Here is a 22578-nt window from a genome sequence, read left to right on the forward strand (position 1 = left end):
CAGCTCAACATTCTGTGATTCTGGTCAAATCACTTAATCTCCCCATGTCTACAACCAAAATGAATTTGATCTTGTGTGATGTAACCAATGTTCATGTAAAGCACTCCAATACCTGACAAGTCTGCACTATATAAAACTGCAAATACACAAAAAATAAGTGTTTTGCACACTTCTGTCATTGGGCTACATCTGGGTGATATTTGGGCTCTTTTGTCTCTGGTGGCCATTTTAGGAGATTTATTTGTTATGAAGTTTCCTAATTTCCTCATTTACTGCAGTCTCCTCAGTAGGAAATGCTTTCAGTTTTTTACTTTGATTCCATCAAGAAGGTATTCAGATATGTCACACATTTGCCATAAATTCTGAATGTTAGCACTCTAGTTGCTCATTAGATCACTGTAGTGAAGCTACTGCTCACAACGGAAGTCTGCTGCTAGTATTAGAAGTGCATGTTTCAGTCTGCATATCAGAATTTTTTAATGAAATAGAAGAGGATTTCAGAAGTCAAAATGTGCCCTAGTTTTTCTTTCTGCAGCACTAATCATAATTTCTATGGCAAAATGAACCCCCTCATTGTGTTCCTTTTTAAATTAAATGTTTTAAGTGTTACCAGTTTATTCCAATCAAGATGGCTTCAGGTGTGCCATACTTTTGTCATAAGTAAGACAGTAAGCGCTCTAGTTGTTCTTAAGAACACTCTGGGACATTCTGTCATTGGGCTATACTTGGGCTACATCTGGGTGATATTTGGGCTACATTTGGGCTCTTTTGTCTCTGGTGGCCATCTTGGGAGATTTATTTGTTATGAAGTTTCCTAATTTCCTCATTACTGCAGTCTCCTCAGTAGGAAATACTTTCAGTTTTTTACTTTGATTCCATCAAGAAGGCATTCAGATGTGTCACACATTTTCCATAAATTCTGAATGTTAGCACTCTAGTTGCTCATTAGATCACTGTAGTAAAGCTACTGCTCACCAGGCAAGTCTGCTGCTGGTATTCAAAGTGCTTGTTTCAGTCTGCATGTCAGAATTTTTTTATGAAATAAAAGAGGATTTCAGAAGTCAAAATGTGCCCTAGTTTTTCTTTCTGCAGCACTAATCATAATTTATATGGCAAAATGAACCCCCTCATTTTGTTCCTTTGTAAATTAAATGTTTTAAGTGTTACCACTTTATTCCAATCAACATGGCTTCAGGTGTGCTATACTTTTGTCATAAGTAAGACTGTAGGCGCTCTAGTTGTTCTTTAGAGCACTCTGGGAAGCTGCAGTAGAACACAAAGGAATAAACTGACAGTCTCTGCCCTTGTTGGATGTACATGTTTTACTGAGAATGTCAGACTTCATTCTTACATGACTGAGAAAGATAATGTGAATTTACAGAAAATATGCTCTCAGTTTAGCTTATAGATCACCTTCCAAACCTCTGTGGGAAAAGTATGAGAAAATAGTTTTCTCTCAAACATGGTTCGTGATATCACAGCAGAAGGCTTTTTCACATGGTAAAATCACCTTAGAACACACCACAATTCCTAAAATGAGTATGGTACCATCAACAAATGATTTATAATGTAACTAAAGTCTTAAAACCTTCTATTAACTGCAATGCTTTTTAATGAGGTGCTATCATGTATATTGGTCCCAAGATGGCTGCCAACACTTCTTGGATGAAGTACTGGCAGCCAATCAGATCTCACGATGAGATGTGTGGTTAGGCTCCGCCCAGATATGTATGTGATTTTACTTTTGATTTTCTCAGGAACTACTGAACAGATTGACACCATATATGCAAAAGGCACATGCCTGACCTGAGGACTACCTCTTTGCCAAATTTCAAGTAATTCTGTTCAGCCGTTCGGGCTGTACCTTGGACTAAAGCTCCCTATGGAAAATTGCATTGGGAAAACGCGTTTTGGGACCCCCCTTTTTTCTCAGCCCCCGCTTGACGAATCCCCCCCGAGACTTTCAGGAGCGGAGCGCCCCACCTATTTTGAAAATTTTGCGAGGATTTGTCAACCGGCGCCAAAGTTATTCCAAATAGAATGTTGCGGATTTCCTATGAAAACACGGTCCTAACTATAACTATCTACTGGCGACCGCCAGTAGATAATATACATGCATACATACATACACTATGCACACTCTGGCGTTTCTTGCGCAGTGCGTTTTCAGGTGAAGGGGATTCGGGGGGCTCAAGCGTGAGGAGTTTTTTGGATTATGCCCAGTTTCTGAGTTTTAAACTTGCTCCATGCGATATGTGGGGTAATAAGAATCCAATAGCTGATAAGGATTTCGAGTAACAGGGTAGTATGCATGTGCCCCCCCTCCGAATAAATAAGGCCGTAAGGCCGTATCTAGGCAAATGGGCTTACCTCGCTCCATTAATGCCAGTCATGCCGTCTGCCGATGCACTCACCCTTATGGCAAGCAGGGCGATTGGCATGTTCGAGGCGACAGCTTCAGGGGGTGTAGCTTCCCATAGAAAATCCTGCAGTCCTTTGTGCCCCCACATGCCCCGAGTTTCCTTTTGCAGCCTCTAATTTGGCAGAGCAGAGCCCGCAGCTTGCGGCATGTCCCGCCCTCTCAACGTGCCGTCTCAGCGTAAACCATCTATCCACTATAAAGTGAAAACACAACACAAGAAAAATCCCACACCAATTTAGAAATATTGAGTAAATTGTACTAACATATTTGACACAAAACAATAAAAATAGAATTAGTACAACCAGAGATATGCAATTTTAAAAGATTTAGGTAAAAATCAAGCGCTAGGAACCAATAAGTACCAACAGTGGTTATGTGGTCACGGTAGACCGGGTCCCAGTCAGAAGTTCAGGCTGACTGTGATGAAGTGTAGGCCGGATACAGGACTGAGCTCAGTTAAGTTCACTGACGAAGTACCTTGTGGCCCGGGCATTGAGACGGGAAGTCATTATGTCGAGCTGCGCTGGCCGGTGTCTAGGAGTTGCCAACACAGAGCTGTCATGAGAGGTCTGACATTGAGATGCATCATGCAGTGGCAGAGACCATGAAGCCATCGAAGGGAGCTTGCCATGCAAGGTCCTGCTTCATCGCTGGGGAAGCGAGTACTTGTACTGCACTGTGTCGGCACATAGGACGAGATGTGTCGTGCTTGGCCAGTGTTGAGCTACGTCAAAGCAGGGCTGTAGAATTCCTATAGCCCAACGCCCGGGACATATTGTTTGGGGTCAAGGGCAACAAGTTTTCATGTGTATTTTGTCCTTGGGACAAGTAGGTCCAACCCCCTGCAGCACAAACCCTTTGCCTCCCAGTTTACATTACCACATTATGAATCAGGGAAGGGCACTGTCTGCAGCTAAGGTAATACTTGTGTCCATGTGTTAATGCAGTTCAAACTTGTATTTATGGTTCATTAATGCAAAGCCTTTATTATTAGGGTTAGCGCTCCAAGTAAATGTATTTAAGCTCAGACTGCACTACTGACAGTGGTTCCAGTATAAAAATGTGTGCATGTTTAGCAATATGAGGCTATGTATACTGCTCCCAGAATGCTCTCTGATTTGATGCAAATATTTGCAGAAGCTTGAAAGCAAGATTGATAATTCTTTGCTTTCAAAATAAAATGTTCACAAAAAAATGCACAAACGTTTCGCAAAACTACTGTTAAATTTTAAGTACCATTTCTTTGCAGCATAATTTAATAACATTTGTTGATGTATGCTAGTATTTCCCAAAAATATTCATAAATGGAAAATCAGTGTATTAATTGTAATAAGATTATGAGAAACATAAAAAATAAACAAGCATTGGTAAAGCCAGTAGGTCTGAAATTGTTGGTCAGCCTTTTGGTTTTGTCAATGCGTGACTTGTTTTGGCATGGTTTTTGTAAAACCTTATTGGTGCGAATATACACTATGGTTGTCATCAATGTGGAGTGTTGAGTCCATTTCTGAAACCCTTATCTTGATTATCATGTCCCACTCTGGTTGTATCAACAGTACTGTGTCCAGTTCTAGAGGTCATCTTCGTTGTGCTACATACACTTCAGAAAGCCACCTCTGGCCTATTTTTTACAGCTATAGGGCTACCTCAAGCATATACGTAGTGCAGATCTAGAGCACATCTTCTAAACTTGCTTCAGGTCACGGAGTGCCAATGAGAAGCTCTCACTCGAGTGCCTCTCCTTTCTAATAAATTCTCAGAACTGCAAAATAGTGTAATGCCTCTTTTGCATCAAGCTTTAACACACGTGTTCATGTAAACAGATAATGTAGCAGGCTTTTTTATATGGTCACTTAGGAGGGCACCCACAGAATAAGTGGCCTCCTGAGGGTGCTTAACACTACCAAATGATTCATCTGTCGAATTTGGCAGTTGTGACCTAATGGATTTTCACTGCTGATTATCAAATGATTATCTAATGCAAAGCATTTAAACAAACCTCCTCAATTCTGACCTACTGAAAATATAACGACCATTATGGGACAGAAATGATTACCAATCTAGAACTACCACTAACATATATCTGACTATGGGTCTATATGTATGTAACAGGGGGGGATCGGACCTAGCGCGGGCGGACCTACCTAATAGCTGGGGGAAGGTAACCAACTCCATCTCCCCTCTTTTATCTCAGCAGCAGGATGAGTGGTCTAACCCGGATATGCAAACCTTTACCGATGACGAGGAAAAAGGACACTGTTTCATTAACTGGGAAGATTTCTCCTTAACCCGTTCCCCGCTCATGACGGAACAACTCCGTCATGAGCCACGGGTGCGCTGTGCTCATGACGGAGTGGTTCCGTCATGCTGCGGCCGTTGGCGGCCGCTCCTCCCACGCGGCACTAATTCCCCGCCTGTGCGGGCGATTAGCGCAGTGGGTGGAGTCATGACGGAACCACGCCGTCATGAGCACAGCTCGCCCGTGACTCATGACAGCGTGGTTCCGTTATGAGCACAGCGGCACCGTCAACCCCCCAAACCCCCCCCAGCGCTGCGGCGGAATTCGCGCTGCAGCGAAGGGGTTAAGCCATGCCCCCAGCGATGACGAGGAGGAGGCATGGCCTTCAAAGTCTGGAAAAAGGCGGATGTCGGTGTGTGTGAAAACCAGAGGAGTCGAGGAAGCAGAGGGGATCGAGAGTGGTCCAAGGCAGATGGTGTCCTGAGGAGAGGCAGAGCAGTCGCAAGACCACCCGGAGCCAGGAGACCAACGACCCCGTGTGTCGCCCAGCCACGTTCCCGGAGGAGCGTGGCTCTCGCAGGTACGCGAGCGTTTCACAGGCTGGGTAAAAAGGGGAGACCGTCTACCCAGTTTTAAAGTCCCCGTTGTCCCGGTATTCCCGCCCTGAGCACTGACCTCATCTAGCTAGAAGTGTGGCGCACCGTGTGACTCCTCACTAACCCTTCCCTCATCAACACTGTTTGAATGCACTACACTTATACAGAGTTCCTTTGTTTTCTTCCCCCCTGCACTAAGATGCTTGCCACTGACCGGACGGTCTCGAGTTGGATTGGATACGGAGAGGGAGGACCTCACTGAGGGACCGAGACGCTCCAGGGAGGCCAAAAGCACCGCCATTACCATACTATAGACTGGTCACGCGACGCAGGCGTGTATTCAGACGAATAAAAGCTTCTTTGACTGAAGGAATTTACTGCGGCCTCGGGATTACGGGTGAATTGGGATAAATCCACAATTTATCCACTGCATCCGGAACTCCCTCCGCAGGGGGTTCACATAGGTGCTCAGCGAGTGCCCTGGAGCGCGGAGGCCCCCCGATACCTTGGTATTCGTCTCTACCACTCCTCCGCAGATATGTTCGGGGGTAACCATTGCAGGGCACTGGAGAGTATTAGAGCTACGATCGGATTTTGGAAGAGCCTTCCATTGGCCCCAATTGGGAGAGTGGCGTTGGCCAAAATGATCATGGTCCCGAGATTGCTGTATTTCTTCACCAATCTACCCGTGGTCCCGCCCAGAACTTTCTTCCGGGACCTAGACTCCCTTCTTAGCACGCTCATTTGGGGGTCCGCCAGGCACAGAATAGCCCTGACAAAACTACAACTGCCCACCACGCAGGGTGGCTTGGGAGCCCCATCATTCGAGGCCTACTTCTTGGCAGCACAACTGCAATGGCTGTCTCATTGGACAGCAGACAGGTATAATGTGGAAACGCATGCCGTCGCAGGACAGGTATCGGTTCAGGAGATCCGTCGCTTGCTCCTCCCTGGCACACGCCCAAAGCCCACATACACTTTGCAGGTGTTGGTTGCACGTAAGTGCATGTTGCGGATACACCGCATGTCCCCGGGGACCCCGTTGTACTCCCCTCTACTCACCCTGGTAGGATGGCCCAACCGGGAGCACTACTACACAAATAGCGCGCTTTGCACATGGACGAGGTGTGGCTTAACGGAGGCGGCGTCCCTTTTCGAGGACGGGCAACTAAGACCGTTCCTTAGCTTAGTGGAGGAGTACGAGCTTCCCCCAGGACAATTCCTGCTTCACCGTCAGCTCCTGTGCAGCTTCAGACCGCATCAGGACCTCAGTAAAGGGGAACCACACACACACCCAGTGCTCCACACGATCCTACACATGGGAGCAGGTCGCCATCTAACTACATGGCTTTATAAAGCCATACGGGAATTGACTAATAAACCATTGGAGACCCTCCGGGCCACCTGGGAGGCGGAGATCGGGCGGGTGCTCCATGAGGGGGAGTGGGAGAGAGCCTTGAGATACCCTAAGAAGGTCTCCAGAAACGCACGTTTTAAAAATATCCAATATTACATCCTACACAGGGCCTATCTAACACCTGCACGCCTCCAACGATTCTACCCCGACACTCAGTTCCTATGCCCCAGATGTCATGAGCAAGATGCAGACTTTCGACATATGTTTTGGAGCTGCTCCGTCATTCAAATCTTCTGGCACCACATTCACACTGCTTTGGGTACCCTCACTGGGCTAACTTGCATGAACACTTGGGAGGCCAGCGCCATAGGCATCTTTCGCGTAAGTAAGCAACACAAGGTGCGGACGCGCTTCCTCTCCTTAGCGGTGCTCTTGGCCAAACGCAGCATAGCCATGCATTGGCGTTCCCCCACCGGCCCCCCGTTGGCGGCGTGGGTGGGAGCTACGCGCAAATGGGCGGCGGCGGAGGAGGAGACACTACGGGAGGAGGAGGTGAAAGGGACCCGCAAGCATCCTATCTCAATGGAATGGGCCATGTTATTGTACCAGTTTGGGCAACTCTCCCCAGGGGCGGACCCACCAGACGACGCATCTACACAACTAATCCAGGGCACACAGTTACAGGCCCTACCCCCCTGATTCCGTAGACACCCAACCACGCGAGCTCTTGACAAGCCTTAGCTTCAGGCACACTATTGCACTTCTCGGTCGCACCGACTAGGATAGGCAAACATAAGTATCAGCGGTGCCTCACCATCACGACGCTACATTCCCTCGCCAGTGTAATTGGACATATTCCTCCATATCCATTCCCTAGTTTATGCCTATGTTAAACCCCAGTTCCTTTGCCATATATGGAACCCGAGATCGCAGGATCTAAACGTCAGGATAACTGTATGCATTATTTATGCTTCCTGGTGACGAATCATCAATCAGTACAGTTGTTAAACACCATTACAGGATGTATGATCGGATACGCTCACCTGAAGAATATGAATGATGTACAATGTATGAAATATGAAAATGGCAATAAAAATAAGTTTAAAAAAAAAAAGCTTCTTTGACCCCATCTAGTCTACCGGTTGTTTCTCCTACCCCGCAACAATGTAAAATCACAGCATGTACGTAGTTCTTCCTGGATTGAAAATTTTGTTAACACCAGGGTTAGGGTCAAGAGCTTCCAAATGGAACTTTGCAAGTACACCTCCATGTTATCAACAGTTTTATGCATCTAAAAAGGAGTGCACTCAGTTTGTCAAAGTCTTGACTTGGATCCACTAAAGAAGTACGACCTGACATGAGCCATTCACATATGGATCACTCAAGAGTTCTGAATGATGAACTTGGACAAGCATTTTCATTCATATGCATCCTCGCCATACTTGAGTGCAGCAAGTTCTCAATGTTCAAGTGTTTGAGGGCAGCATGAGGTCCTCCACCGTTCCAGGCCAAAATGTTTCCTCCAACCCCCTAGCATGGACGTGTTTAACCTCACTTTAGGCATGTTTGTCGTCCATTCATCGATTTCAATCATGGCACGCGGCTGTCCGATCCACCTGCTGTTACCAATTTTAGAATATATGCAGAATGGCCTTTCACTTCTCTCAAAGATTTCTCTTAATCTCACATCATGCTATTGGTACCGCCTTCATAGAATACTCCGATTGCTACGCATAAAGCAATATTTAACATCTTAAAGGCACACAGAATTTCCGTAGATTAAATTAATTCTGCCATACATGCACACATAAAGCAGCCACTTTATTTTATGGGGTTTTTTCCACTACAGTAAGCTTTACAAAAAGATGCACTATTACGTAAAAAGCCTGAATTTAATAGATCAACCAACACGCGCACAAATTATATTTGCAAACTTTCGCACACTAAAACCGTAATGATTTTTTTCTACTTTTAATGGCATTCAGAAACAATATATAAGGTACTAACTCTGCACAGTGAAATTTTTCTCACTTAGGCCCTCCCCTCAGTCAGTATTACCTGCCTTCCTCAGCCACCCTATCTGGGAGCCGGTCACTGCCATGTAGTCCGAATCGGTGATGACTCGGACTCGCACGCCGCGCTCGTGGAGCATCAGAACTGCCCTGCCCAGGTGCAGACTGGAAAAGGAGAAGACGCAGAGCTCAAGCGACTGCCGGGCGGACAGCAGGTGCCGGAGTAGCCGGTTTAGAGAGCTATCGACGTGCGGTAGCTTGCAGGTGCAGGGCACGGGCCGTTCGGGGTGCAGTTCAGCGTCGGTGCATGTCACCCTCGCAGGGAAGAACAGCACCTCCCGGAGGGACTTCCGCCGACGCCTCAGCAGCTGCACGAAGCCCTCCACGCTCAGAGCCACGACGAAGGCTGAGAGGCCTAGAAGCTTCCAGGAGTAGGAGCGAGGCATGACACCTCAATAATATCCCGCGTGCTGCGCGAGTAGATTGCGCATGTGCGAGTCGGACTTCACGGACGCGGGGGCGGAGTTACAGAGTCCTATAATTTCACCCTCGCGCTAGTCGGACAGACTTTTGACAACGTTGGCGCAGCGCCATGAACTATCAAAAGGGCGAGGCGCGATGATCCGACGAAGTTAGTGAAAATAGTTTACTCGATGTCCCCCTTTCAGAATGTGATATGCGGCCCCAAGGCTCCAATATCTCACAATATTAATAGGCTTTTTGGGCTAAAGTAAATGGGGGTGTCCCCTGAAGCGTTAGGGGCCCTCTAAGGCGCCGCAGGGAAGTATATTACTGTTGTGATCTGCACTATTGTGTCCTAGTCGTGACACAGCAGCGCTGCCTGCCTGTCACCAGCTGTCAGTTTGGAATGTTCACAGTTGACAGCTGGTGACCCACGGAGCGGCTGTGTATCTTGCGCTCCGCACTTCGTGGAGCCTGTGTTGGTGAATTTATTAGAGACGTTGTTTACATCACCTCTATGGGGCATATGCATCAACATTAGCATTTGCGATTCCTTATTAGCGAAAAATAAGGAATCGCTAATAAGGAATAGCAAAAGGCTATGCATGTAGGAATCGCTATTCAAATAGCGATTCCTTAACATTCCTTATTACCGAATCGGTAATACCGAATCGGTAATAAGGAATACCTACCCATTCATTCCTATGGGCTTGGAGGCCCATAGGAATGAATGTAAAGCCATTCTGTATTAGCGATTCGGTATTACCGAATCGCTTATAGCTGGAGCACTTTCAAGGGTGCCAGGGTGTCAAAAGGACACCCTGTTGCACCCCTGAAAATGATATGTGCACATATGTTGCACACACACATGCTCTAAGGGCATGTGTGTGCGCAACATGACACTTTGAAAAATGCACAAAAGTGCATTTTTCAAAGTTTTTGCAAATTACCATGCAGTTCATCTTCATGGTAATTTGCTCCCCTTATTAGCGAAATCGCTAATTTTTTAACTTTGATGCATTGCATTTAAGGAATCTCACTTTGGGATTCCTTAAATGCAAGAGCTATTTAAGGAATCGGTATTTAAGGAATCCCTATTTAAAGAATCGCTATTTAAGGAATCCCTATTTAAAGAATCGCTATTTAAGGATTCCTTAAATACCGATTTCTGCTTTTGGGTTGATGCATTGGGATTGGGTATTTTTTACTGAATACCGGGAGCTAATAAGGAATCGGTATTTTACCGACTGGATTTTGGCTTGATGCATAAGGGTGTATGTGTCCAAGGAGAGTTCTTAACAGAATTTGGCACCGATCACCAACACTTGAACCCACCAGTGAAGCAAGATACTGAGAAGACAAAGTGAGAAATCTTACAACCCAATTTGAAGAACCCTGTAACGCATTAGAAAAATGACTGAAAGAAACATTTGCCAGCATCGGAAAGATATTGGGATGAAGATTACTTAAAGATTTGTTATAAGGTCAGTCAGAGCGAACAGGTGTGATCTGCGTAGTGCAAAAACTGGAGTGCATGCACGGTTCAACTGTGAACTAACACTTGAAGAATTTGGCGGTTACGTGAGAGCCGGGTGTTCTGTACTACAATGTGCTGATTCAGCGGATTACCAGCTTGGGTTATTCTCACACCATATACTCACCTGGGCCCATAAACATTCATACAAAAAGCTAGTAGTACCACTGGAGTCAATTTTGATTTATCTGCGAGATTGTATTTACCTTTAACAAATTCTTACCAACCCAATCTCCTTGATAATAAATTTACTCTGGTCAATGAATCTAGTTGCTAGATGAATAGGTAGAAATGACATTAAAGTTTATTCTCCAATAACCACAGACTCAAAGAGTTTTAAAAGCTTTATCTAATCAATAATTTTGTGAGTCAAAGATCAAATACACGTTATACACCGTTTTCCTTCAGGAAAGAAATCAAGTTTGGTTCAATATAAGTCTCAATTATAATATCGTGATGACAGTGCCTGGAGAGGGAGGAAAAAACAGAGATCAGTACAAGGACAGACTACACAGAAATTATAATTACCTTCGATGGTGTGAGAACCAACTCCTGGCCCATGAGTCAGGTAGAGTTCCCCAGGACAGGTTCGGTGACAAAGTATGAGGACAGGTTTAGGACCGGGAAGGTGACCTCTTCTAAGTGCAACGCCTGCATCGCAACCCTCTCTGGCACTACTCTCCTCGATTTTCTTCCGCGAATCCCTTCTTGTATGTGCCTCCTCGATTCTTCCGCGATCCCCTTTTAGATGATTTGGATTCTTCGATCAGTATTTCGGTCTCTCGAGCAGGGTTTCTGGCATCTGCAGTCTGCGTAGGGTCTGTGTCATCTAACTAACTAAACTTACCTCAGTTATACTATTCTATGTTCATGTACCACCCCCAAATGTTTCAATATCGTGGAAACCCCTACTTCTGATTGGGCAAGGCAAGGGGAAGAGGCCATCATACCATGCTAAATGTAATGTTTTACTTTAGGTTCATTGTTCAATGTTCCGGCCCCTTAATTTACTTTCCCAAGGTTTATTCCCACCCGCATTTCACATTATGATCAATACATTGTATATATTTTGTATATCTTCACCTTCCTCTGTCCAGGTCGATGGGTTAAGTTCCCAAGAGATGCTTGCCAGCGCGACCTTGGCTGAGTTTCAACGGTGTCATCATCGTTCCGGGCAGGTTTGAGTGCGCTTGCGCATGAGTTACGCGGGATAGGGATTTCAGTCACCCTCCGAGGCCCAAATAAGAACTATTTATAAAGTCAGAAAGAGACATGTAAGAATTTTAGACAAATGATTTCACTGTATACCAGTTATCTCTACTCTATCCCCATTTACTTATATATATCTTTCGCATTAGCAATTTAGTAGAACTTGCAAGGTTTAATTTAAGCAAAGCATGCGCATTAACATGTGAGTTTCAAGCGGCCATTTTAGAAGCTATTGCGCAGCTGCAAAGTTTTCCCTCCAAGTATAGAAAACGTCATACTACGTAGATGCAGTAGACGCAGTAAGAATCCCGCGTTTTTGGCGGACATTTTTAGTGACACTCGGGTTACTGGTTAGTAATACACATAGACAAGCTTCCCCTAGATTCAGTGTAATGAATGAAATGCATATTAGTATTTACAAACAGATTGATTACAGTGTTATACGTTATTTGAGAGGATTGCATCCAAGCAAGTCTCTTTTGTATGAGTCCTTGTCCATCAATCCCCTCTCTGATGGCATTTTATTCCATCACTAATTTCCACTACTAATTCAGATGCCAACTTTAGCACTTTTCCATTTCAATTTCTTCTTCAACTCTTTCATTTCTTTCTTTTTCCCTTTTGTGCTGTAAACCCCTCATTCTTTTGTAAAAATCTCCCTTTATTTCTTCCAACTGTATTTCTTTGTATTTTCTTTACTTTCCCTTTTCATTCACTTCATACTCCTTTCTTTTCCTGCAACATGTGTGCCAAAACATAATTGCTAAAACTAATAATGTTATTCCCATTATTGGCATTATTATTTGACCTAAATTACCTTTACCTATATTAGAAAACCAACTACCTATAGTAGAAATACTATTTGTTAATTTCTTCCATACACTGTCAACTTTCAGTGGTTTTAAATCGTCTTCTAATTTCGTAATATTTTTAATATATCCTCCAATTTCAACACTTTTATCAGGAATGTAAGTGCAACGATGTTGGGCTTTCAACATTTTACAGACTCCGCCCTCTTTTGCCAATAATATATCAAGAGCAAGTCGATTTTGCAAAACCCTAGATCTGATCGCAACTATTTCTGTATTGATCATCCAGCAGTGTCAGTAGATAACCGATCCACTACTGTAGACAGCTGACAAATTTTCCAGGAATTCAGAATTACTCCCACTGTAGGTATCAATGCACTGAAAATGTCACCTACTATTTCAGAAAAACTAGCTCTTTTTATACGTTTTCAATGCTTCCAGTGATTCTTTTCACATGGTACACCTTTGGAAATACTATTCCAAAATAGCAACACCCGTACCAATGATCAGACAATCTGAAATAAGCTTTATTGCCACATACATAATAAATTCTAGGAAATACTGGATCTGTTCCACCTTTTAGTCCCCATTTAAAAAAAATGTTTTTATTAAGTTTTGCCATACAACAACAAACCCATGTCCAGCATTACTTAGAAACATTACTCATCATGGAAACCATCATCCCGTTCAAGAGTCACTTGGTACATGGGCCTATCTCTTATCAACTATCAGGAGGATCAGTTCCATGTTAACTGTCTTACATAACACAATATGCTGTTACCCCACCCTCCACCCACCCCTCCCTCCCTCTGCCACTAGTGTGTCCCCTCTACTGACTGTCCATTCAGTCTAGTCTACTAAGTCCCCCAACAGAGCGTGTCATAGTATCAATATTATAGGACATCCGAATCTCCAATTCAACCTGTATCCTAGCTGCGCCACATGGTTGCCCTTGGGGAACACCTGCCACACTTACATTTCAGGGTGATCCTATCTGTGCAGTCATGACTGACTCCGTATCCGTATCCACCTCTGGAGCTTGCAGTGATACAACCAATGTCTTCCATGCCCTTGCAGACTCCAGCGCCTTGTCATTGTTGGCTCACTTTGCATGTTGAAGCCGAACTGTACTCTCATTCACCGCCCATTTAATTATTTCTGCTTTCCACCTTTCAAAGCTAGGTCCCCCCCTAGACCTCCAATGTGCCGTGATATCCCTCTTGGCCAACAGCAATCCCAAGTCCAGAAACGTACTTGTTACTTTCGTTTGGGGGGTATGCAGGAACCAATGTAGCAGACAAGTACCCATATCATTATCAATTCGCCGTTCCATGACTCCACAGAGCAGGTCCACCACTTCCTCCCAATATGTACCCAGTTGCGGACAGCTCCACATCATGTGGCCGAACTCCGCCCCTTCTAATGTACAGCGGGCACACTGAGCCGTATCTATTTTAAAATACTTATTAATCCTGGCAGGAGTAAGATATGCCCCATGTAAGATAAAAAAGTGAACTAGCTGAAATCTGGCGTTCCTGGTACTCTTCCACGCTCTCTTGACTATGTGGGCCCATGTTTTCTCGGGGATTTCCATGCCTAAGTCCGTTTCCCATTTCCGTTGCAACTCCCTCAGAGGTTCCATTCCCTCTCCCACCATGCGCCTGTATAAACAAGTAACTGCCTTGAAGGTCCCCGCTGCCATCACTATATACTAACAAGCCATGGACGTTCGTGGCGCCGAAAGTCCCTCCCTCCAATGTCGCTGTACCTCTGAAACCAGGGCAGAGTGTAATAAAGAAGCCCCACGTGGAAGATCGTATCTGTCCTGCAAGGTCTGATAGGGCAATAGAGCTCCGTCCTCGTACAAATCCCCCAATACTTGCACTCCCAGTGCCTCCCATTCAGCTAACGTGGACCAATCCCCCCATGCAGTAGAGCCGTGCACATGCCCAACGGTATCTCCAGAGCATAGGGACGGGCAATTCCTGCTCTATGCTGGCTCCGCTTCCAGCACAACCTCAGCGTCCGCTCCTCATTGGTGAGTGACTTGGGACGCAGCCGCTGCTGGAGTATTATAAAGGACAACATATGGCGCGATATCCACTTCCCCTCCTGACCTGTAGGACCTATGTACTCCAATGCCACTGCTTGGGTAAGCCATTGCAGTTGGGCCACCAAATAATAGAGCTCAAAGTCTGGCACTGCCAGTCCCCCATCCGCCCTTGGGCGCATCATTGTTTCCAGCGCTACCCGCCGTCTTCCCGTCCCCCATAAGAAACCCCCAACCAAGGAACAAAGTTGTTGAAATGTAGATCCCAGCAACCAAATTGGTAGTGTCTGAAAATAGTACAACAACCAGGGGAGCGCCACCATCTTTAACAGGGCCACCCCACCGGCCCCAGAAAGCGGTAGAGTGCTCCAAAATGCTAAGTTACTTTTAAGCCCTCGAAATGCCCTGCCTATGTTCCCCTCTACTAGATCGGCAGGCGAATGATAGATGTTGGTTCCGAAATACGGCAAACAACGAGGTTCCCATCTAATGCCACCTATCTGAGCGGGGACGTCCTCCAAAGGGGCCACTGAAAACAAGCAAGTCTTTGCCCAATTCACCCCCAGCCCTGAAACCCTACCAAATTCCCGAAGCAAAGTCGTAGCACCACTTAAAGCCTCCTCCGTGTCAGCCAGAAACATAAGTAAATCGTCGGCGTATAGTGATATATACTGCTCCACTCCTAGGCAGGCAAACCCCAAATAGTGCTGCCCCAATCTAGCATGAGCTGCCAGCGGCTCAATGGCCAGTGCAAATAACAAAGGAGAAAGCGGGGACCCTGTCGTGTCCCTCGTCCTATTGGGCAAGTAGCTGAAATCATAGCTCCCGTCCGCACCCGGGCCGTCGCCGAACTGTAAAGGAATTCAGTCCACCCCACAAATGCCTCTCCAAGACCAAACTTCCGCATGACATGGAATAGGTACAACCACTCAAAGCTGTCAAATGCTTTCTCAATGTCCACCGATAGGACGGCCGCAGAGGGAAATACCCCATAACTCTCGCCCAGTATACGAAGCAAACGGCGCACATTGGTAGCTGTGTTCCGGGTTAGGATAAATCCCGCTTGATCTTGATGTACCAGTTGCGTCATATATGGGATGAGCCGAGTGGCGAGAATCCGACTCAATATCTTATAGTCAGATGTAAGCATAGATAAGGGGCGATAAGTCGTCTTATCAACGGCATCCTCCCCAGGCTTCAGTAGTGGAACAATGATCGCCTCTCGCGTGGAGGCCGGTAATACTCCCACCTCTTTTGCCTCCATGAACCCCGCCAACAACTTAGGAGCCAACAACTCAATATACGCCGAATAAAATTCTATAGGCAGCCCATCCGTGCCAGGCGTTTTGTTTCGTGCCAGGTGCTTAATTGCACTCCTAATTTCCTCCAGTGTAATCTCCTGTCCGAGTAAATCTCTCTGCGTCATTTCTAATTGCGGTAGCGCGATGTCCGCCATAAATTCGTCCATGTCGCCTCCCGTAACCCGTAGCTTGCTATGATATAACTCGCTATAATAATCCAAGACCAGCCCATTAATCCCTGCCTGAGTATACACCAGGGTCCCCGTCGGGGAGGCCAAATTCAATATAGGAGTGCCTCGGGGGGCCGGGTTAGCCAACCAGGCTATTAGTAAACTGGCTTTATCTTGCTCCGCGTGCGCCCGCGCCAAGTACTTCTTGTGGTCAAAGCAACGCAACCTCTCTAGCTGTGCAGCCACCGCTTCCCTAGCATCTGAGACTTCCCCCTGCGCCTCCGGGGTCTCAGGGCAGGCTCTCTCAGTCGTTCGTTAGCGTTGCTCTGCTAACTCTACGTCCCTCAATAGCGTCTTACTAACTCCCACCATTTTAGTGATACATATCCCCTGCACCACCACCTTAAAAGCATCCCATTCCATTGCCGTCATCGACGCCGTACCCTCGTTCTCGAGGAAATATTGCGTGATTCTAGTCCCGACCTCGTCGCAGAAGACCGGGTCTTCCAGCGCCTCAGGTCGTAACCTCCAAACTGGTATCGCTGGCCTCTCCTGGGCCCATTGAATCCTCAGCAATAACGGGTTATGATCTGAGATTGTTCTTGTCAGATATTCACTGTGACCCACAGTCGAGTGTACGTCCGGGGAGCATAATATCGCATCCAGCCGCACATGTAAGTCGTGCAGTGCAGAGAAGAAAAAATTGTCCCGTTCCCCCAGGTGCTGCGCACGCCGCATATCAATTAACCCCCACCTATCTTGCCAGTCTCGTCTAATTTTAGAAAGTCTATGGATGGGTTCTTCTGGCAATGGTGGGTGAGATCTGTCCAAGCCGGTGTCCATTATAGAGTTAAAGTCGCCCGCCAGTATTACTGATCCAGTCAAGAATGGAGCCAACCTCCCCGACAGGTGGGTAAAAAAGGCCGCTTGATCCACATTGGGGGGCATACACACTACACAACGTCACATCTTTCCCATTCAAGCGCCCTGCTACTACCACAAACCTTCCCTCTGGATCCACTAGATGATGCGTTGGCTGAAAGGGGACCCCTGCCCTAACCCATATCAACACCCCCCTGGCAAAAGCTGAATACGTTGTGTAAAAAAGTTGCCCTCTCCATCTGCGCTGCAGCGCCAATCCTTCCGAGCGATTAATATGTGTTTCCTGGAGAAAATTAAGGAAATTCAAACGCGACACTATTGATTATAAGTTGAATGAGGCCTACTCATGGGCAGAGGTATACGCCCAAAAACGATTTAACTGCAGGAACCCAAACTTGTCTTCTGATGAAAGTGTGGCTTCAGACAGGGATATGGACACAGCCAGAGCACCGTTGAGGTCATCACTCAAACAAGGAGGGAGATCTATTAACTCTGATAATCTAGAGAACGCACAAGCAAGCACCTCCACTACATCTTTTTTAGACCAGACCAAGGATTTGGAAAAACCATCAGGCACGGTGACAGAGAAAATAGACAGCACCGGAAAAAGACAAGGCGAGGACAAAGAAAAAGAGAAAGGGAAAGGGAAAAAGGGATTAAGAAGCCAAAACAAAGCCTCATAATGAATATATCTTCCAAAACATTAACAACGACAGAAGAATCAGTTTTAAATAAAGGAATATCATTTGTGCCTACTTATCGCAGAACACCCCTGGAAAATGAAATATCTTTCTATAAATTTATGAGAATTCTCAGACTGCGGAATATTTTTACAAATGTAATACCAATTTCCACAGAATCATTCAGGTTCAGGCCTAAAAGTACTTTTATGGCACCTTTCTCTCATAAAATTTTAGACACTTTCGAAATTTTGGTGAAAAAGGATTTTGAAAAAATCAATTATAAGAAACCTCTGAAACAACGAAGTAATTTCAGCAGAATTGAATCCAGTGTGCTACATGGCTTGGCTAGAGATGAAGATATCATTTCCCAAAAGGCAGACAAAGGTGGAGGTTTAGTGATGATGGATCGTACTATGTACAACCGGAAACTACATGAACATGTTAACAATGAGGACATCTATGGGAAATTGGAACATGACCCTACCAGTGAAATAACATCCCATCTCAGAAGTATCTTAGTCAAAGCAGTGGAATTAAACTAGATATATGAAACCACAAAACAATCCCTAACTACTCAATTTCCAAGAAGACCAAAAATCTACATGCTCCCTAAGGTGCATAAGAATTTACAAGACCCACCGTGTAGACCTATAGTTTCTGGATGTGGATCTATTTTTGAAAATCCAGGAAGATACATCGACGCACATCTGCAACCTATGGTTAAGAAATGGACAACCTATATTGAAGACACCACGGATTTCTTGAGGAAATTAAAATCACTTCCACAGGTTGCACGTGATAATTGGATACTCTGCACCATAGACGTGGTGACATTATATACATCTATCCCACATTCACTGGGTTTGGAAGCAGTAGCATGGGCATTACTAAGAGATAATGATAAAAAGACCCCAAAATATTTCATATTGGAACTCTTGGATTTCTGTTTAAAACACAGTTACTTTGAATGGAATGGTATATTCTATATAAAATTAAATGGAACTTCGATGGGGTTTCCTGGAGCCCCATCGTATGTCAATACCTTCATGGCAAAATTCGAAAATGACCACATTTTAACCAATCAGATGTGGATAAATGGCCTAGTGTTCTTTTGTCATTTCACAGACGATAATTTTTTTAATTTGGCAAAACACAGAAGAAATTTTACTTGAGAACATAAGGCCACTCAATGAATTAGATGACAGAATACAATTCACTCATACTATAGTCAAAAGTGGTATTTCATTTTTGGATGTTTGGATTGAAATGAGAGACAATGTAGATTTTCCACAGCCTGATGAGCAGAAAATCTGGATTTTATTAAGGACACGGAGGCTAAGATTATGCAATCTCCTTTTATTGCCAGCTCACAGCAGCAACAATAGAAAAGAATTTAGAACATTGAAAACATTCTGAACATTAATGTAGTCCAGCGACAGGCAGCCATCTTCCTTCTTTTATATGCGCTGCGAACAAGGTACATTTCAAACGATTTTCTAAAGAGCAGAATGAACGGGTCAACAGGAGGAACTTTCCAAAATGAATCTCCGTCATTCTGAAATAAAGGTATAAGATAAATTAATCCACCTGGGTGGGAAAAAGAGGTGGGATCATCTTAGCCTCCGTGTCCTTAATAAAATCCAGATTTTCTGCTCATCAGGCTGTGGAAAATCTACATTTTATGGCACGACACGGAGGCCAATATTATGCAAGTTCAAAGTGCATTTATTTAATACGTTATCAATGGTATTCGATGTGGGTTTGAAATAACAAGTTTTGAACATGCTTTCATTTGACCAGTCGGCCACTTTTAAGATATCTTGTAAACTTCCCCCTAGGATAAAAGCTTTGGAAGCAGAAGCGCCCCTAAGGGAGTGAGCCCCAAAAATAGAAGTGTTTACTCCTGCTTCAATCATTACGTCTTTCACCCATCTAGCTAAAGTGGGGGAAGAAACCGCTTTATGAGGGCTTTTGTGAGAAATTAATAGTTGTGAGACGTTGTTTCTTATAATATTGGTTCTCTTTTCATATTCTAATAGGCATTGTACCACACACAATCTTGGGTTTCCATGAAAATAAGGGTAGAAGATGGTCGAGGAAAGGGTCTTAGTTCTTCTTTTAATGTAAAAACATACTCCTTCAGGTTGGTAGGCTCTACTGGTGACCTCCAGAGCCTTAACATCGGACGTTTGTCTAAATGAAACTAAATAAAGGAGGGTAGTGAGTTTATAGGACAGTTTTTAAGAGGTAGGATTTGATTGTCACCCCAGTTTTCTAAAACTTGAAGAATTAATTTAACGTCCCAAAGGAAAGAGTATTTGGGTATGGGTGGTTTGAGGACCCTAATGCTTTTCATAATTTTCTTTGTTAAAGAATTTTGCCCGACAGGGAGACCGTTTATGAGGGAGTGGCCTGCAGAAATTGCTGATCTGTAGACATTAATAGTTCTATAGGACAAGCCTGACTCAAAGAGTTCAGAGAGGTAGTTAATCACGTGTACTACATCTGTTGAAATGGGATTGATACCCCATTGAAGACACCGGCAGATCCATTTATTCCATGCCAATCTATAAGCTTTCCTAGTGCCTGAAGCCCAGGATTCGGTAATGAGTCTGAAAGCATCTGGCAAATGGCCAGGGATTTCCCATTGTCTCCGGAAATCTTCCATGCTATCAGTGTAAGGGATCCCTCTTCGAGGAGGGGGTGTATTTCCCCTCGAGGGCCTAGGAGGAGAGTTCTGAAATGGGGTAGGAGAAGGGGAAAGTCTATTGACATTTCTAGGACTATGGGGAACCAAGTTTGGGATTTCCATAGTGGAGTTATTAGAACTACAGTTTCATTGAGTCTCCGGACTTGTAATAGAAATCTGGGTAGCATTACGAAGGGAGGGAATGCATAAGGTTTCTGACCTCTCCAGTCCTGAAGGAAAGCGTCTATGCCAGCAGCTAGAGGATCTGGTTTCCAGCTGAAAAAGTGTGTTAGTTGAGAATTGAGTCTGTCTGCAAACAGATCTAAATTGAAGGGACCCCATAGGTGTTGGATGTGTAGAAAGACTTGTCTGTTCAGTCTCCAGTTGCTGGAGTCTCTGAAGTCCCTGGAAAACCAGTCTGCTACTCCATTGCTCAGACCAGGAATGTGTTGGGCTACAACCGAGATTCCTTTTTCCAAGCAGTATCCCCAAAATTCCTTTGCCAGGTCTGCCAAGTCTTTTGATTTTTGTCCACCCATCTTGCTCACATATTGGACTGCTGAAATGTTGTCAATGCGAAGCATCACACAACATTTCATTCTTTCTTGAGTGAAACTCCGGACTGCAAATGAGCCCGCTAGGAGTTCTAGACAGTTGATGTGCATGTTTCTCTCTTGATCTGACCATAGACCTCCTGTTGAAGAGTTTCCGCATATTGCACCCCAACCCTGTAGGCTCGCATCTGAATCTATCACCAGTTCGGGATTTTCCCCGAAGTTTGCCCTTCCATTCCAAGCTTGTACGTTTTTGAGCCACCATTCTAGCTCTTCCCTCGATTCCTGGTCTAAAGACAGCATTAGGGAATACGAGTGATTTTTGTGAAGGCATCTTTTCTTTAGTCTTGTTAGGGCCCGGTAGTAAAGTGGGCCCAGAAAGATGGCCTGGATGGTTGAAGAGAGAAGCCCTAAAATTCTGGCTACGTTTTTTAGAGAGATAGACCTCTCCAATAAGATCTTTTTTATTTCCTTTCGCAATTTTTTAGGTCTCGCCTGACCCAGCGTATGTGCTGGTCTGGCGAGACTTATTGAGAGGGCTCCAAAAAGTGCTACCAGGCCAGCCTAGAACTACAGTGCATGTGCGCGGGCGCGCGCACCGCTTTTACCGCGATTACTTCCACTTTCGCGGCCGCACGGCCCCTTTGATGTTTGATCGTGATCACTTTCCCTAGCCAATAGGTCACTTTCCCTAGCCAATAGGTCTCGCTTTTGGGACCTTATAAGTATTTAGTTATGCAACTGTTAAACACTTATAAGGTCCCAAAGGCGAGACCTATTGGCTATGCCAATGCCAATGCTTGTTTAGTTTGTCTCTGGGGAGACGTAATTCTGTTTGGAGGGTGTCTACGATGAAGCCTAGGAATTGTGTATCTTGTGAGGGTGTTAAACATGATTTTTTTAGATTTATTACAAATCCTAGTTTTTCTAGTATTTCTATTGCCCATTGGGTGTGTAGGGATACTAATTCCTTTGACTGACCCATTATAAGGATGTCGTCGAGGTAAAATATTAGTCTTACACCTTTGGCCCTGAGCCACGCTGCTACCGGTCGGAGAATCTTTGTGAAGCACCAGGGTGCTGAAGAAAGACCGAATGGGAGGCTTGAGAACTCCCAAGTTTTGTTTAGCCATGTAAAACAAAGATATTTTTGGTGTGGGGGCCAAATGGGAATAGTGAGGTAGGCGTCTTTTAGGTCTAGTCTTGTTAACCAATCCCCTTTTCTTAAGATGTCCCTTAGGAGGTATATGCCCTCCATTTTGAAGTGACGGTAGACTACCCATTCGTTCAAGTCTTTTAGGTTTATTACTGGCCTCATTTCTTTGTTCTTTTTCTCTACCAAGAAAATGTTGCTGATAAATCCTTGATTTAAGTCTGAAGTCTCTTTGATGGCACCTTTGGATAAAAGGTCTTGAACCTCTTTGGTTACTAATTTTGAGTGATCTTGTGAGAAAGAGATTTTTCTCGGGGGTTGTGTTGGAAGGGGGTCTGTAAGAATTCTATACTGTAGCCTTTGACTGTTTGTAATACCCAGGGGTCTTGGGTCACTAGGTTCCAGTTTCCAGAGAATAGGGCTAATCTCCCACCCACCTTTATGGGGGAATCTGAA

At 44.9% G+C, this 22578-nt stretch overlaps 1 protein-coding gene across 1 annotated transcript in view; it reads right to left on the minus strand.

The window, feature by feature from the left end:
• Positions 1–9088, minus strand: part of PLD6 (phospholipase D family member 6) — a 131616-nt gene extending 122528 nt beyond the window's left edge. The window contains exon 1 of the mRNA XM_085628925.1: positions 8673–9088. Coding sequence (XP_085485051.1) covers positions 8673–9072 — 400 coding nt within the window. The 5' untranslated portion in view covers positions 9073–9088. The remainder of the gene's footprint in view (positions 1–8672) is intronic.
• Positions 9089–22578: the final 13490 nt, after the last annotated feature.

Source organism: Triturus cristatus, chromosome 10 (assembly GCF_964204655.1).
Source record: "Triturus cristatus chromosome 10, aTriCri1.1, whole genome shotgun sequence".
In the NCBI taxonomy this organism is placed as follows: Eukaryota; Metazoa; Chordata; class Amphibia; order Caudata; family Salamandridae; genus Triturus; species Triturus cristatus.